The 13,306-nt window shown below is 41.8% G+C and overlaps 1 protein-coding gene across 1 annotated transcript; it reads left to right on the top strand.

The window, feature by feature from the left end:
• The first annotated feature begins 272 nt into the window (after window positions 1-272).
• On the top strand, window positions 273-11,900 carry slitrk3b (SLIT and NTRK-like family, member 3b). The gene is made up of 2 exons (XM_057333620.1): window positions 273-1,462; window positions 2,450-11,900. The coding sequence occupies exon 2, from the start codon at window positions 2,474-2,476 to the stop codon at window positions 5,114-5,116; it is 2,643 nt and encodes an 880-aa protein (XP_057189603.1). The 5' UTR covers window positions 273-1,462; window positions 2,450-2,473; the 3' UTR covers window positions 5,117-11,900.
• Window positions 11,901-13,306: the final 1,406 nt, after the last annotated feature.

Raw genomic sequence — 13,306 nt, 5'->3', positions numbered from 1 at the left:
GAACGGAAAAACCATCTGGTATCATTCTCTTTCTAATTTGTCGCGCGTATTTTTCGGTTTGTTGCCTTCAAGGGGCTGTTTCTTTGTTAAATACTCTTGCACCAATTTGAAGCAGAAAGCGCCGTAATCACCTTTAACAGGCTTTAGAAGAGAAGAGAAGCCGCTGTCACTAGCTAATTCACTGGAACATGTTCAGATCTGTAGCACTGATCTGTGTGACGGCATTAAAGGTTTTTTTTCTCGGATCTTCGAGAAAATGCTTTAATGCTCAAAGGCACAGAGAGCTGCTGAGATGAGTATTAACTAGCTTTAGACTCTCCGTTACCTGTGAGGAATCCAACAAAGGAAACTAAGTTCAGAATTACTTTGGATGCATGTGAGGAATTCAGTGGTTGGTATTTGTGTAGGCCTACTGGTACTCTGATTTTGCTTTTGTTTTAATCTTAACGATTTAAGCTTTGAAGTGATGAGACATTACATCTATTTACCAAGCAGATGCTTTTATCCAAAGAGATTTGCTGATATTATTTATTTAAGCACGTCAATGTCAAATGACAACCATATAGCTGTAAAGTAAGTATCTGGTGATTCGTAGCATAATTAACCAGTGGTATGAGAAATCAACAGAAGTGGGCATCAAGTCAACATTGTTCATTCTCAGTTCCAAAATAAGCAGCATGCCCATGTATGAAGCACCACATTGTTGTGCAATAGCAGATGGCACTACGTTTCCATGGTAACCAAAATAAGGTTTCATTAAATTGTTAGGGCCCTAATGCCACAAGGCGTGATGAGCAAGTCACACGAGAAGCATTATGGGAACAGGTTTAGTAGGCTATTATTTACTAACGCAGCGAGATACTAAAAACGAAAACTGTTGAAATTAGAGGTCGTATGTACAAACAATCCCAACTCGTGTGTTTATCTATTTAAATTAAAATCGTTCAAACGCGCTCAAAGCACATCAAAAGCCCCTTTAAACCTGAAGCTGTGCGTCGCGCGCGCGCGCGCGCTGCTCTTCGTCTCATCATCTCGCGCATATTTGGAGCGTCTCATAGCAGGGCTGCGGGCGCGCGCGCGCTCCCTGTATGATTTTTTTAACTTCGAAACAGAAAGAAGTCCACGGCAGCGCTGTCCTGCGATTTATCGCGATGCCAACTTTCACACGCGCACCGGTTTAGTTTTTTTAACCGCCGCACTGAAACGCAGCGAGATACGGGAAGATCTCGCGCATCATCTGCAGCTCGCGCTGTCTTCACTGTTGAGCGCTCGTCAGGGGAGCGGACCTGCATCCTAAAGCAAACCTTTCCGAGGCATTGCAGTCCTGTCACGTCTTCGGCTCTCCTATTTTCCTCAACCACGAGAGCGGAGAGAAGAAGTGGCTCAACGGTGGCGACATGGCAAGAAGCAGCAGCAGCAGCATCATTTAAAGTGCTCGTTTCATTCCACTGCAGCAACCTGAGTGAGTAAAGCATATCTGCTCAATGTCTCTGATATGGACCCGGACGCGGGCGGTGGTAAATCTAGACAAAGGCGAATGCTAATAGATTCGATTTCAGCGCAATGGGTTATCACTTTGCGTTCGTTGTTTCTCCTACTGTGTAATATAGTGACGGGAATCCCTTTTTCGTTTGCTAAACTAAACGGGGTTCTATAAGTTCAGCTTTATTCATGCAGTGCTTGAATGGTTTCCTCCTGTCTGTATTGCATGCCCCTCAGTGCAAAGCGGCATCTGGGGACTTTTATATATCTTATCACGCTGATGATCTGGTTGCGCTTAATGATAATATTTATAATTTGTAAAAAAATTGGACTAGGCTATACAGCACTCAAATTGATTCTTTCTGTTAAACAAAAGATTTTGCTCGCAACAAATGTACTTTGCATGCATTAGTGGCGGGCCTGAGATGGCTACGTTGTTTTAGTGACCTGTATGCACATAAACCCCATCAGCAATCAATAAAACCTAGGTCTTATTAACATCATTCCTAAGTGCCCTGCTGTGCACATTAGCTAATAGGTGGGTGGGGGGGAATATTTTCCATGGAGGTCAAATTGATATTCCAGAGTCATTAGCTGATTTAGAAACTAAAGTAAAACCTGCAGAGAAGCACGATGCCTTTAAATGGATTAGGTCACTAACGTCTTGCATCTTCACTGTGGTGTATGCAGCAGGCATACTTTCGTTATTAAGTCAATATGAAGCTCTGGTGCGTTTTGCTGACCTTGTTTATTGAAGCCTTAATTCTACCTTTTGACAATATCCTTTGCTGTTAAAAGCTGCAGTCAAAGCAACTGAGCTGCAGTCTGTTCCGTCTTAATGTAGAGATGACAATCTGCCCTACTCTACGTCATTTCCCGACTATCTTGTCTAACGATCGTTTGGATTGATCAATATTCATCATCCCCTCTGTATTCAAGTCACTAAATTGTTGTATTTTTTTTTCAGTGCAGTGAAGGAGCTATCGAGGCTATGTACGTGCCTGCTTTGGGTGAAAGCATGTTGTGGGTTACGCTGCTAAGCATGATTGCACTCGGATGGACGACTCCTATCCCTCTACTTGACGATTCAGAAGAAATAGACGAGCCTTGCTTTGAGCCCTGCTACTGCGAGGCGAAGGAAGGCCTGTTTCACATTCATTGTGACGGCAAGGGATTTACAAATATTAGCCAGGTCTCACAGACATGGCTTAGACCGTTCAAGCTGTACCTGCAGAAAAACTCCTTACGGAGGCTCTACTTCAACAGTTTTCTGCACTTGAACAATGCAGTGGCCATTAATCTGGGCAACAATGCCCTGCAGGACATCCATGTTGGGGCTTTCAACGGTTTGAGCTCGCTGAAGAGATTGTACCTTCACGAAAACAAGCTGGAAGTCTTTCGGAACGACACGTTTCTTGGACTGGAAAGTTTGGAATACCTTCAGGCCGACTATAACGTTATCAAGAGAATAGACAGTGGGGCTTTCCGAAATCTTCACAAACTCAGAGTGCTCATTCTCAATGACAATTTAATACCCGTGCTACCGGCCTATCTTTTCAGATCCGTCTCTCTGACGCACCTAGATTTGAGAGGCAATCGACTAAAGACGTTGGCTTATAAAGGGATTTTGGAATATATTGGTCGCAGCCTCATGGAGATCCAGCTGGAGGAGAACCCTTGGAACTGCGTCTGTGAAATCATCCAGCTCCAGACCTGGTTGGAGCGGATACCGTACACTGCTGTTGTTGGAGAGATCACGTGCGAGCACCCCTTCCACCTCCACGGAAAGGACCTTAGAGAGATCAAACGCAGTGAGCTGTGTCCCACGCTGAGCGAAGCAGAGATCGAGTCAATTCTAGGCATCCCGCACTTACCATTCTATACAGGGAGGGTAAGGCCTACAAGGCCATCATCCATAGTCTCCCCAAATCAAAACACTGTCTCTTCTGTGGAACAAAGAGCACCAAAGCCAACAAAACGACCCAGGCCCTCGAAGACGCCGCCAACACCACGCAGCGTGTACCCAAATCAGCCACCCATAGCCGGATATCAGACACGGCCGCCTATACCAATCATTTGCCCTATCGGATGTTCCTGTAACTTGCACATTAATGACCTTGGTTTGACAGTCAACTGTAAAGAAAACGGGTTTCGGAACATTTCTGAGTTAATGCCTCGCCCCTTGAATGCTAAGAAGCTTTACTTAAGCGGAAATCTCATTCAGAGAATTTATAAGTCGGATTTTTGGAACTTCTCCAGTCTCGATTTATTGCACTTGGGTAACAATCAGATATTTTACGTCCAGGAAGGAGCTTTTGTTAATCTCCCTAATTTGAGAAGCCTTTACCTGAATGGTAATAACATTGAAAGGCTAACTCCTGATATGTTTCACGGCTTGCAAAATCTTCGCTATTTGTATTTTGAATACAACGAAATTAGAGAAATCCAGCCGGCCGCCTTCAGTTTAATGTCCTCACTGCAGCTAGTCTTTCTTAACAACAACCTCCTGCGTACGCTGCCCGTGGGAGCGTTCGCAGGTACATCGCTGTCACGCCTGAACCTACGCAACAACTATTTTCATTGCCTCCCAGTCAGCGGAGTTCTGGAGCACCTGCATGCTGTCGTCCAAATCGACCTGAATCAAAACCCCTGGGATTGTTCCTGTGACATCATTCCTCTGAAAGAGTGGCTGGACACACTAAGTTTAGTGGTCATAGTCGGAGAGGTGGTGTGCAAGACCCCGGAGCAGGTGTCGGGAAAAGATTTACGTTCTCTGACTTCAGAGGAAATTTGCCCCGAGCTTCAACAGTCTTCGCTGTCTCCAGCCGAGTCGGACGGTGGCCTCATCACTACGTATCCCGGGGTGGGGCCGCACCCGCCGAAAGGTGCCATACCGCTGTCTGTTCTCATTCTCAGCCTGCTGGTTCTGTTTGTGTCTGCCTTCTTCGCCGCTGCGGCTCTTTGCGCGTATGCTCTTAAAAAGCGTGAAAAGCTCCCCTTTAGGAAGCAAGGGGAAGTGGGCCTGGCAGGCATTCAGATGGAATGTGGAATATTCACAGAACAGCCAACCACCTTACCAGAGACTCCTCCCACCAATCACGTGTACGACAGCATCGGCGCCCCCTCCTCGCACATGTGCAGTAACCCGGTTTACAAAAGCAGACCGGAGGAGCCGGGGCAGAAGCATCCTTTCACAGAGACAAACGAGAGCGGATCGCATTACAGAACGCTGATGGAGAAAGAAAAGGAGTGGAGCATGGCGATCTCCAGTTCCCCCATTAACACTATTGCCAGCGTTGGAGCGCCGTGTAGTGACATCGCTGGCTTTCATGAAAACGGAATACTCTGCCCTACTGTCATTGACAGCCAGGGTCCCACGCCCAAGGTGGGACTAGTGGACACTCTTTTTGGCACAACCACCCAGTTTAGCAACGTGCCTGACAGGCACACGCACCCACCCTCAGAGTTCCCACGTGTAGAACAGGATGCCAGACAAAAACAAATGATCACAACTAGCACAGGGACAAGGACAGGATGTCCTAATCAAACCCAAAGTGATTACCCTGAGCTGAGGGCCAGACTCAAAACAAAGGTGGATTACATTGATATGCTGGAGAGATCATATCAGTTCTAAGACATGTCAGATATAAGACTGCACATCCAAAATGACAATGGTAAGATGGAAAAAGAATGAATGCCATGTAAGATGTACGGTTTTCCCTCAAGTTGCTCTGGAGGAAAGCCCTAGTTCGGATTTTTAAAAAGTGCCTTCATAAGAGCAGCCAGCAATGTTGTAAATGAGTATTTTTGTAACACAGTTTTATTTATCTAAAAGACGTAGATTTACATTGGAAGGGAAGGAATCAAGTGCTGTTTCGAGCAACGCGGCACATTAACCACGTTTAAGGGATGTACGAATGCAGGGCGTGCGGTCTTGGCTTTCAACTTGTTTGCATCGAAAACTTCGGAGTTATTTTTATTTAACCGAAAATGGTCCTTCGGCAATAGAGATACGGCAGTTATTGTATAACTGTTAAGTGCTTTGTTAGATTGTCTTTATCGGGACTTATCGAATGGTTTTATGGACCAAAATAAGCTCGAAACATGTCGGGAAATATTGATCGTGTGAAAGTAAGTACCTTTTCACAAAAAGGGAAGGACAGATATGTGCATATATTTATTCTTAGATTTCAGTGTTGCAATTATTATTGTAAGACATCATGTTAAATCAGTGTATAATAATGATTATGCCTCTGGTTTAGACTTCCTTGAAAAAACCCACGAATTCAATAAAGGGTGCTAAACTAAGTCACGTCTACACAGTCGTATAAATTGCACACGGGAGGTTTTCTTCTCTGCGTAGTGCAGCACGTCATCCATGCGCTCACTGTACATGGAAAAAAGATTCAAAAGAACAAAGTGTGTCAAACAAGAAACTGGTAAATTTCTTGAAAGATGCTGTGATATTGAAAGAAAGATAGTGAAAGATATAAGGGTGACCCAACGGACTCGAGGGGGGGGGGGGAGCAGAGCATATGTACAGCATTCTTGCAGCATCCATCCTGCAGTTTCCAGTCCCCTGAGTGTCCATGGGAGGGCATCCGTTAGATACACCTATTCACCATGCATAAGCTGGTTTAACCTAGTTACGCAGCATTGCGTAAGAGAGAAAAACAGTGTTTAGCCATTGTGAAAGCCTTGAATAAAGCTAAGCCTTGAAAGAGATGAAACTGAACATTAATGAATGTTGAAGTCCCGTCATCCCACATTTTTTGTTTTATTTCCTCTCGGTTCATGCTTTCTATTTCTTTCCCTTCCCCGTGCTTGAAATGCAATAACCCCCTTCACTCGCTTCCACTTTTAGCTTCTAAACACCTCCGTTCCCAAATCTACTTTACCTCTTTATTTCCTGCATCACTCCAGGTCTCCCAAAGCTCTACTGTAATTCTGTAAACATTAAAGTGATGGAACGCCTGAAGTATGTAAGCGCGTGTGCTCGCTGCTTGGCATAAAGAATGATCGCTTTAGTTGGTCCCAATATGGCTTTCCTATTAGTCCAGTTCTGCTCGAAATTTAGCCAGTCGACGCGTGCGTGTGAAAAGAGGATGGCGTCAGAGCCACAGATCGTCTCTTATCGCTCTGACCCTGTTTACTTTGGCTAATGTTGTACTTGGCAGGTTCCATCCTTCACAGGCAATCCATCATTTACACAGTCGGATGTTCGTAACTGCATTTCTGCTGCCGGCATCCAAACCCGCCTGTCAGAGAGAGCGGCTTCATATCCACCTTTCCTCGGCGATAATTCACAAAGCTTTTGTCCGAAGTGTGAGGATAGATAATCCTCTTGATGCCACTCCAGTAACCCTCATTATACGCCTCTGCCACCCAATCCCAGCTGATCTGGTATGCAATGAATGCGATGGCGGGGCAGTCAGCTGCCCTGCTACATAGCGCTCGTGCGCCTCGCCAAGACAAAAGTGGCATTTAACCAAGAGACCATGAACGAAGAGAAACGGGCAAACACGAAACGATAGCTTATGTTTAATGGTTGCTGGAATCGAACTAACCGGCACTTACTTTCTTCGATAGTATTGTGTGATTTTTTTATGGGAGCGCTCTTAACATCAAGTGGCATCATTGTGAGGTTAATAATGACTATTGAAAAACGCTCTCAGAACAGCCATTCAACAACACGGTGGTATTATAAATTCCGATCACGACATATGGCCACGAATGTAAAGAAGTTGGTAATGCACCGCGCCGCAGATAATGCGTTCCCAACACGTAAATGAGCCACAAAGTACTTGCGGAATTTCAATGCGACGCAATTAGTCAGCGAACGGTGTGCGCCGCTGCTCTCTGACATTTGCATTTTTACGGGAGACTGTGGCCTTTTCCTCTGGCTGTCACGCCTGTAATGCGTCCGCTCAGACGTGCCGTCAAAACCCCTGCCCCTGGGGAAATTCAGGGACACCCCGGTGCAGGCAGTTGTCATTTTACTTAGTTGAAATGCTGGACAGCTTGGACATGGTTCAAAGTGTTCTGTTGTCGTCGGTGCTTTCTTCCTCGGAAATGTTGTACCGAAACGTTCGTACTAGCATATTTGTGTAGAACTCAAATGTATTTCACCATGACATGTGTTAGGCATGTTGTGTGTTGTATAACCTTCTCATGCCGAAATACCTTTTTATATTGACCGGTACGTCTGGGGTATTATGTTTAGCGATATTTGCTACGTGTGGTATTTGCTTTAACCTTTCGCTATATTGAAGTTGTTTGTTTGAGAAAGAAAGCAGAGCTAGAAATGTCTCGGGGACACTGGGGTAGGGATAGAGAGAATGGAAGACATGTAAAGGGTCTTTAGAGTGCAGAAGAACATCGAGAAGTTGGAGTTCAAATATTGAATTTGCTACCGGTCTTAAAGATCATTTCTGAGCAAAACTACTGTCTACTGTACATCCAACGGTGCTATACTAGACTGTACTTTATTTCATGCGACTGCAGAATTTTTTCATTCCTGTCTCACTCTGTTGTTTCCATCGGGCCCTGCATTGTTAGATCGGCTCACGAATCCTGCCTGAACGATAGTCGCAAGCGTAGGACATGATAAGAGGATATGACCTCACGCCATGTTGTGAACTTCTTTAAATGTGCGAGAACAGCCTCGTGTTTGGTATGCCTCGCGCAGGTGCAATATCTCTGTTTGAAGCGCCTCTGACACCACGCTGAGAGCTTTGTCTTGGGAAAAGAGTGGAGGATGCCGTCAAGGCAGATCGTGTGCCAGCGAGGAGAAAAGTTGTGCATCTTACAGGAATTGTATTGGGCCCTGTCCGTGGTGCTGAAGGAGCGAGAAGGCATTTTCTGCCATAGTGTCTGCAGTGCTGTGCAGCTTTTGCAGCGCGCTGTTTCCCGCAGCGAGAGCTGTTTTTGAGCATTTCAGGATGTGTTGAATCTAGTACACGGTGCAGCCATCAGCACTGTCTCTGAAGTCCACCATCTGCTGTAGTCCTTGGACGTATACGAGAAATCTGTCAGCGTAATTGTGTGTTTGTCTTGGCTGGGAGGGCATTGATCTGACCCACTGTATCTAACTGAGCAAGTCACTGTCGGGGTAATTACATGTTTTCATTAAGAAAACTTGATGGGTGCGCAGAGGGCAAGGAAAACAAAGCAAATTATACGTCTGTGTTTATGTATTTATCTTTCAAGGATTTGGAAGTCATGCTTTTCAACCGTGATATCTGCCATGGGCGTTTATGGAAAATCATTGTATAAAGAACTTTAAACAGCTTTGAGATTGCTTTTAAACTGGGCTCTGCTTTTATTACGCTGATCCGTTATTCTCAGCGGAGAACTCAGCTCAATGTTTTAGCCAGCAGCGTGTTTCTTGGGAATATCTCTTACCTGGTGAATAAAACCATTAATGTCTTCCTTCATCTCACACTGTTTCAAGAGAGAAAGATACAGATGGAGACACGCACAAAGACTGAGGTTATTTTTAAAAATGACATTAAAAATGCTGAAGTTGACACAGAGGTGTTTGTGCCTAAATAAGGGAAAAGAATAGAAACAGACGGGAGAAAGGTCTCCGTAGCTCCTTTCGTATCACGTTCAATCACTCCTGTTATTCCATCAATTTTAATACTACGGTAATGATGGAGTTTAATCTCGTAATATAACGCTAGTTTCCACATTAAGCTAATTACACGAGGTTCTGCTGAGATGGATAAGACCAAAACTGGAGGTGAAATGTACTAGCCTAACATTATCTTAATTATTGTTTTCCGGAATGACAGAAATAGTTTTCAACCTGGAGCGTTTCTGGATGATAGGGCGTAATAACAAATACAATAATCGGGACGCTTTTTACATTTTATATTGGATGACACAGTGTGATTACAACACGAGGATAATTAAAGTTTCGTGCCCTACCGGCATGCAAAACTGAACACCGAGATCCAGGAAAATGTCCTCTCCATTTCATTTTCAGCTGAAACAGTATGTGGAGAGAGAGACACATCCGCACGCTGTATTTGTTCATTTTCCTCCGTCTTCTTTGGTTGAAATGAGAGTGCTGACCCCATTAGATAAAAAACAGTAGAGCGGACGGACTGCTTTCATTTCGAGAAGAGTGATTAATTACAGAGACAATGAAATATAGATCATACCGACTAGGACTCCAGCCGGGTTTACTCAGTGTCAGGCTCTTCCAATTTTGATCAGAGGGAGAGAAATTCATCGGCGAGCTATTTGGCACAGGTTTCCTGATCATTAACATTCTCTTCAAAGACTCGCGAGGGAAAAAGTCATGCGGCTTACCGCAAATTCCACCCAAAAAGAGAGCGAACGCAAGCTGTGATTTATCGTGACATGCTGAGCTCGATTTATCTCGAGAGATATTTTGTTTTTGCAGAGAGTCATCTCGAGCTTGTGGCTCGTGCAAATGGTGTTCAGAAATGAGATCTCCAAACCAACTCTGAATGGAACGAAATGGAAAGGAGAGGACCCGGCGGATGAAAAGCCGAGAGCAGATATATTTTGGACGGCTGAGATAAAGGACAGATCATTAGTCAAGGCTCTTAAAATAACCACATGCGCAGGAGAGCACAGCACTGTCAAATTTCAGACTTTTGAGATCTATTTCCACGTTGTGTGTACATACTTCACAACTCTTACTCTCATTTCACACTTTAGAGCTCTCTCTCAGCTGTGGAGGTGTGACCTCTAGCTTGCACTAATGAAATATTAAGGTGTTTGTGTGTGTGTATATTTGCCTTATACTGACAACGTGCCTTTGGGGTGTTCTGCTTTTTCAACATTTCGGTTCTTCTGTGCTTTCTTTTTTTTTGTTGCTGTTTTTTATTTATTTCTCATAAAAAACAATGACTGATATACGATGTGTTTTGAAAAGCACAGTGAAATGCAATAGACGCAACTCTGACTGTTATTCAGACGCATGATGGGATCAGAGTTCTGATTGTAAATAACACGCAAGTAGACACTTGAAATCTAACCGCATGCACGCTTCCCTTAAATGCACAGTCAAATATTTGCATGATTACACAGTGTTTACTTTTCTTTAAAAAATGGACAGCTTTATTTGTTAGTGAAATAAGGAAAACAAAACAACAACAAAAAACAATAAGGTTTCTTAACATGAATAAATGTCGTGAATCAACAATAAATAATATAGTTTTTCAGCATTTAATCATCTTTGTTAATGCTTGTTAATGTCAATACAATTGTTCCCGTTGGTTTATTCTGCATTAACTAATGTTACAACTTTTGATTTAAAAAATGTATTCGTAAATGCTGAAATTAACATCAACTAAGATTAAAGTTAAACCCCAAAATGAAAATTCTGTCATGAATTACTCACTCTCTAGTTGTTCCAAATCTGTATAAATGTATTTGTTCTGATGAAAACCGAGAAAGATATTTGGAGGAATGCTTGTAACCAAACAGTCCTTGGACCCCATTGGCTACCATAGAAGGAAAAATACAACGGTAGTCAAAAGTGCCCCAGAACTGTTTGCTGTCCTACATTCTTCAAAATGTCTTCTTTTGTGTTCAACAGAACAAAACAAAATAAATAATATAAAGTAATTTTTTCTTCTCTGGGAGTGACATGTTATGTTTGGTTACAAGCATTCTTCCAAATATCTTTCTCTGCGTTCATCAGATAAAATACATTTTTGTTTCTCAAAGGTGAGTAAATGATGACAGAATTTTCATTTTTGGGTGAAGTATCCCTTTAATAAATGGTCAATTCGAATGCTATGGATGTGATATTTTCAGTCAAACCTTGAAATATCAATTCTCAGAGAATGTATTTATTACCAATATATTGAAGAATCTGTTTATTTTTTACTAAACACCTGATGACAAAGTCCAGACATCAGAAAAATATCACTCTATAGACAAGCTTTGTATTCACAAGCTTTTAAAGAGAGAAAAATCCATGCGTTATGGATGTGACAAAAAGGACGCACGTTTTTGAGAGACAACATACATTCATTTGCCCATTTATATTATGACAGTTATGGATGTGATCATTTACTTAACTGACTATGAAAAACTATATAAACAAACAAGACTTTAAAAACTTTAAGACAGACTTTACATGTGTATTTAAACCACCAAATACTGACATCTATCAGTATGGTGAAAACCTTTGGAAAAAACATCTCAAGGCTGATATATGTATTTAAGGGATCATTTTAATTCTGTCATTATTTATTCGCCCTCTTGCCTTTTTAAACCTATATGACTTTCTTTCTTCTGCATAACACGAAAGAAGATATTTCGAAGAATGTCGGTAACCGAACAACGGCGGTACGCATTAACTTCTACCGTACAGACACAAAACAAATGCATGTCAATGGATGCCGCCATTGTTTGGTTAGCAACATTCTTCAAAATATCTTCTTTTGTGTTTTGCAGAAGGAAAGTCACACAGGTATAAAATGGCAAGAGGGTGAATAAATAGACAGAATTTTCATTTTTTGGGTGAACTATAACTGTAAGTATTGTGCTAACAATGTTAATATGAAACTTTGGACATCCAAATTCACTGTTTTTCAGGAAATGGAAAAAAAAACGTTGTACTTTTTAAATGATTGAATACTGTGTTGACAAGCACTTTTTAATCTGTTTTATTGGTTAGATATTTGCAAAACCTAGTGACAAACATAAAGGGTGATGAATAATAATGATTTTGGATGAATAATAAAATCACGAAATATGGAGATTTCAGAAGGACAGCAGGGAAATACAACCTTATTGTAAAGCTTATACACTTGCACGTAAGTCTTTAAACATAGAATTGGGTGGGATATGTATATTTACAGTGTACTCCATGAGGGGTTAAAGAACTTCAGGGTCAAAGACGTTAAGATGTCCCCATCAAAAGAAATTTACAAAAGTGATTCTATGTCCATAGAAAGCACATTAAATGTAAGTAAAACAAGTTTTTGGAGAATAAAATGTCAAAAGTTGGTTGAAATAATGTTACACTGTCATTCAGTGTAACACAATATTTATGTACAAGTTCAAACAACATACTTTTTCTGACTTGTACATATTAAATATATATAAAAGAATAAGGGAGCATATTACAGTTTATTGTGCTTTAAATGAGTAGGATAGTAAAAAAACTAAAAACTAATTAGCATTTGGGGTGAAAGTAATTAGTCTTTTAATATGTCATAAATTGATTTTTGTTGTAAATATGCCTGACAAGATTGTTACACTGAATGACATTTTAGTGGGCGTCTTCTGGGGAAAATGTAAGATATTTATTTTTTGCTCAGAAGAACAAAAATGCGATTCAATTAAACAGAAAAGTTTTTGTTTTTGTTTTGAACAACAACAATTTAAAGCAGTATTACACCTATTGATTTTATGCTTAAACCCTTTTCGTCTTTGACCCGTAAGCAATTAGATTAAAAATGGCTGTAAAACACTGTACCTCAAACAACTGGAACAAACCCCCATAGTGAATTATTGGTTTAAGGACCTTACGGCAGAAACTAGAAGGCTATTGTGCTAATTGCTATGTGTCAGAATGATAATAAAAGAAATGAACGGCACTCTGCAAAACACGCTCCCGTGCAATTAAACGCATGACATTTCGACTGCTTGGGTCTTCATTAGGCTTTCTGTCAGAATGGCACAAAACCTCTAATCAGTATGCATAACCCCAAATACTAATATAATAAAGCACATACTGTACTGCTAATGTGCTTTCAGAGTCAGGATTAAGAGTTTAAGCTTAAGCCTGATCTGCCTTTTGTAAATCACTACGAAGAAAATTAACCCCGAA

The sequence above is a fragment of the Triplophysa rosa genome, linkage group LG5, assembly GCF_024868665.1.
Source record: "Triplophysa rosa linkage group LG5, Trosa_1v2, whole genome shotgun sequence".
NCBI classification, from domain to species: Eukaryota; Metazoa; Chordata; class Actinopteri; order Cypriniformes; family Nemacheilidae; genus Triplophysa; species Triplophysa rosa.
The sequence above is the reverse complement of the archived record's forward strand: the minus strand, read 5'-3'. Positions and strand labels throughout refer to the sequence as shown.

Excerpts from the sequence above, each read along its gene's own strand:
- slitrk3b (XM_057333620.1), top strand. The coding sequence starts at position 2,474 with ATGTACGTGCCTGCTTTGGGTGAAAGCATGTTGTGGGTTACGCTGCTA.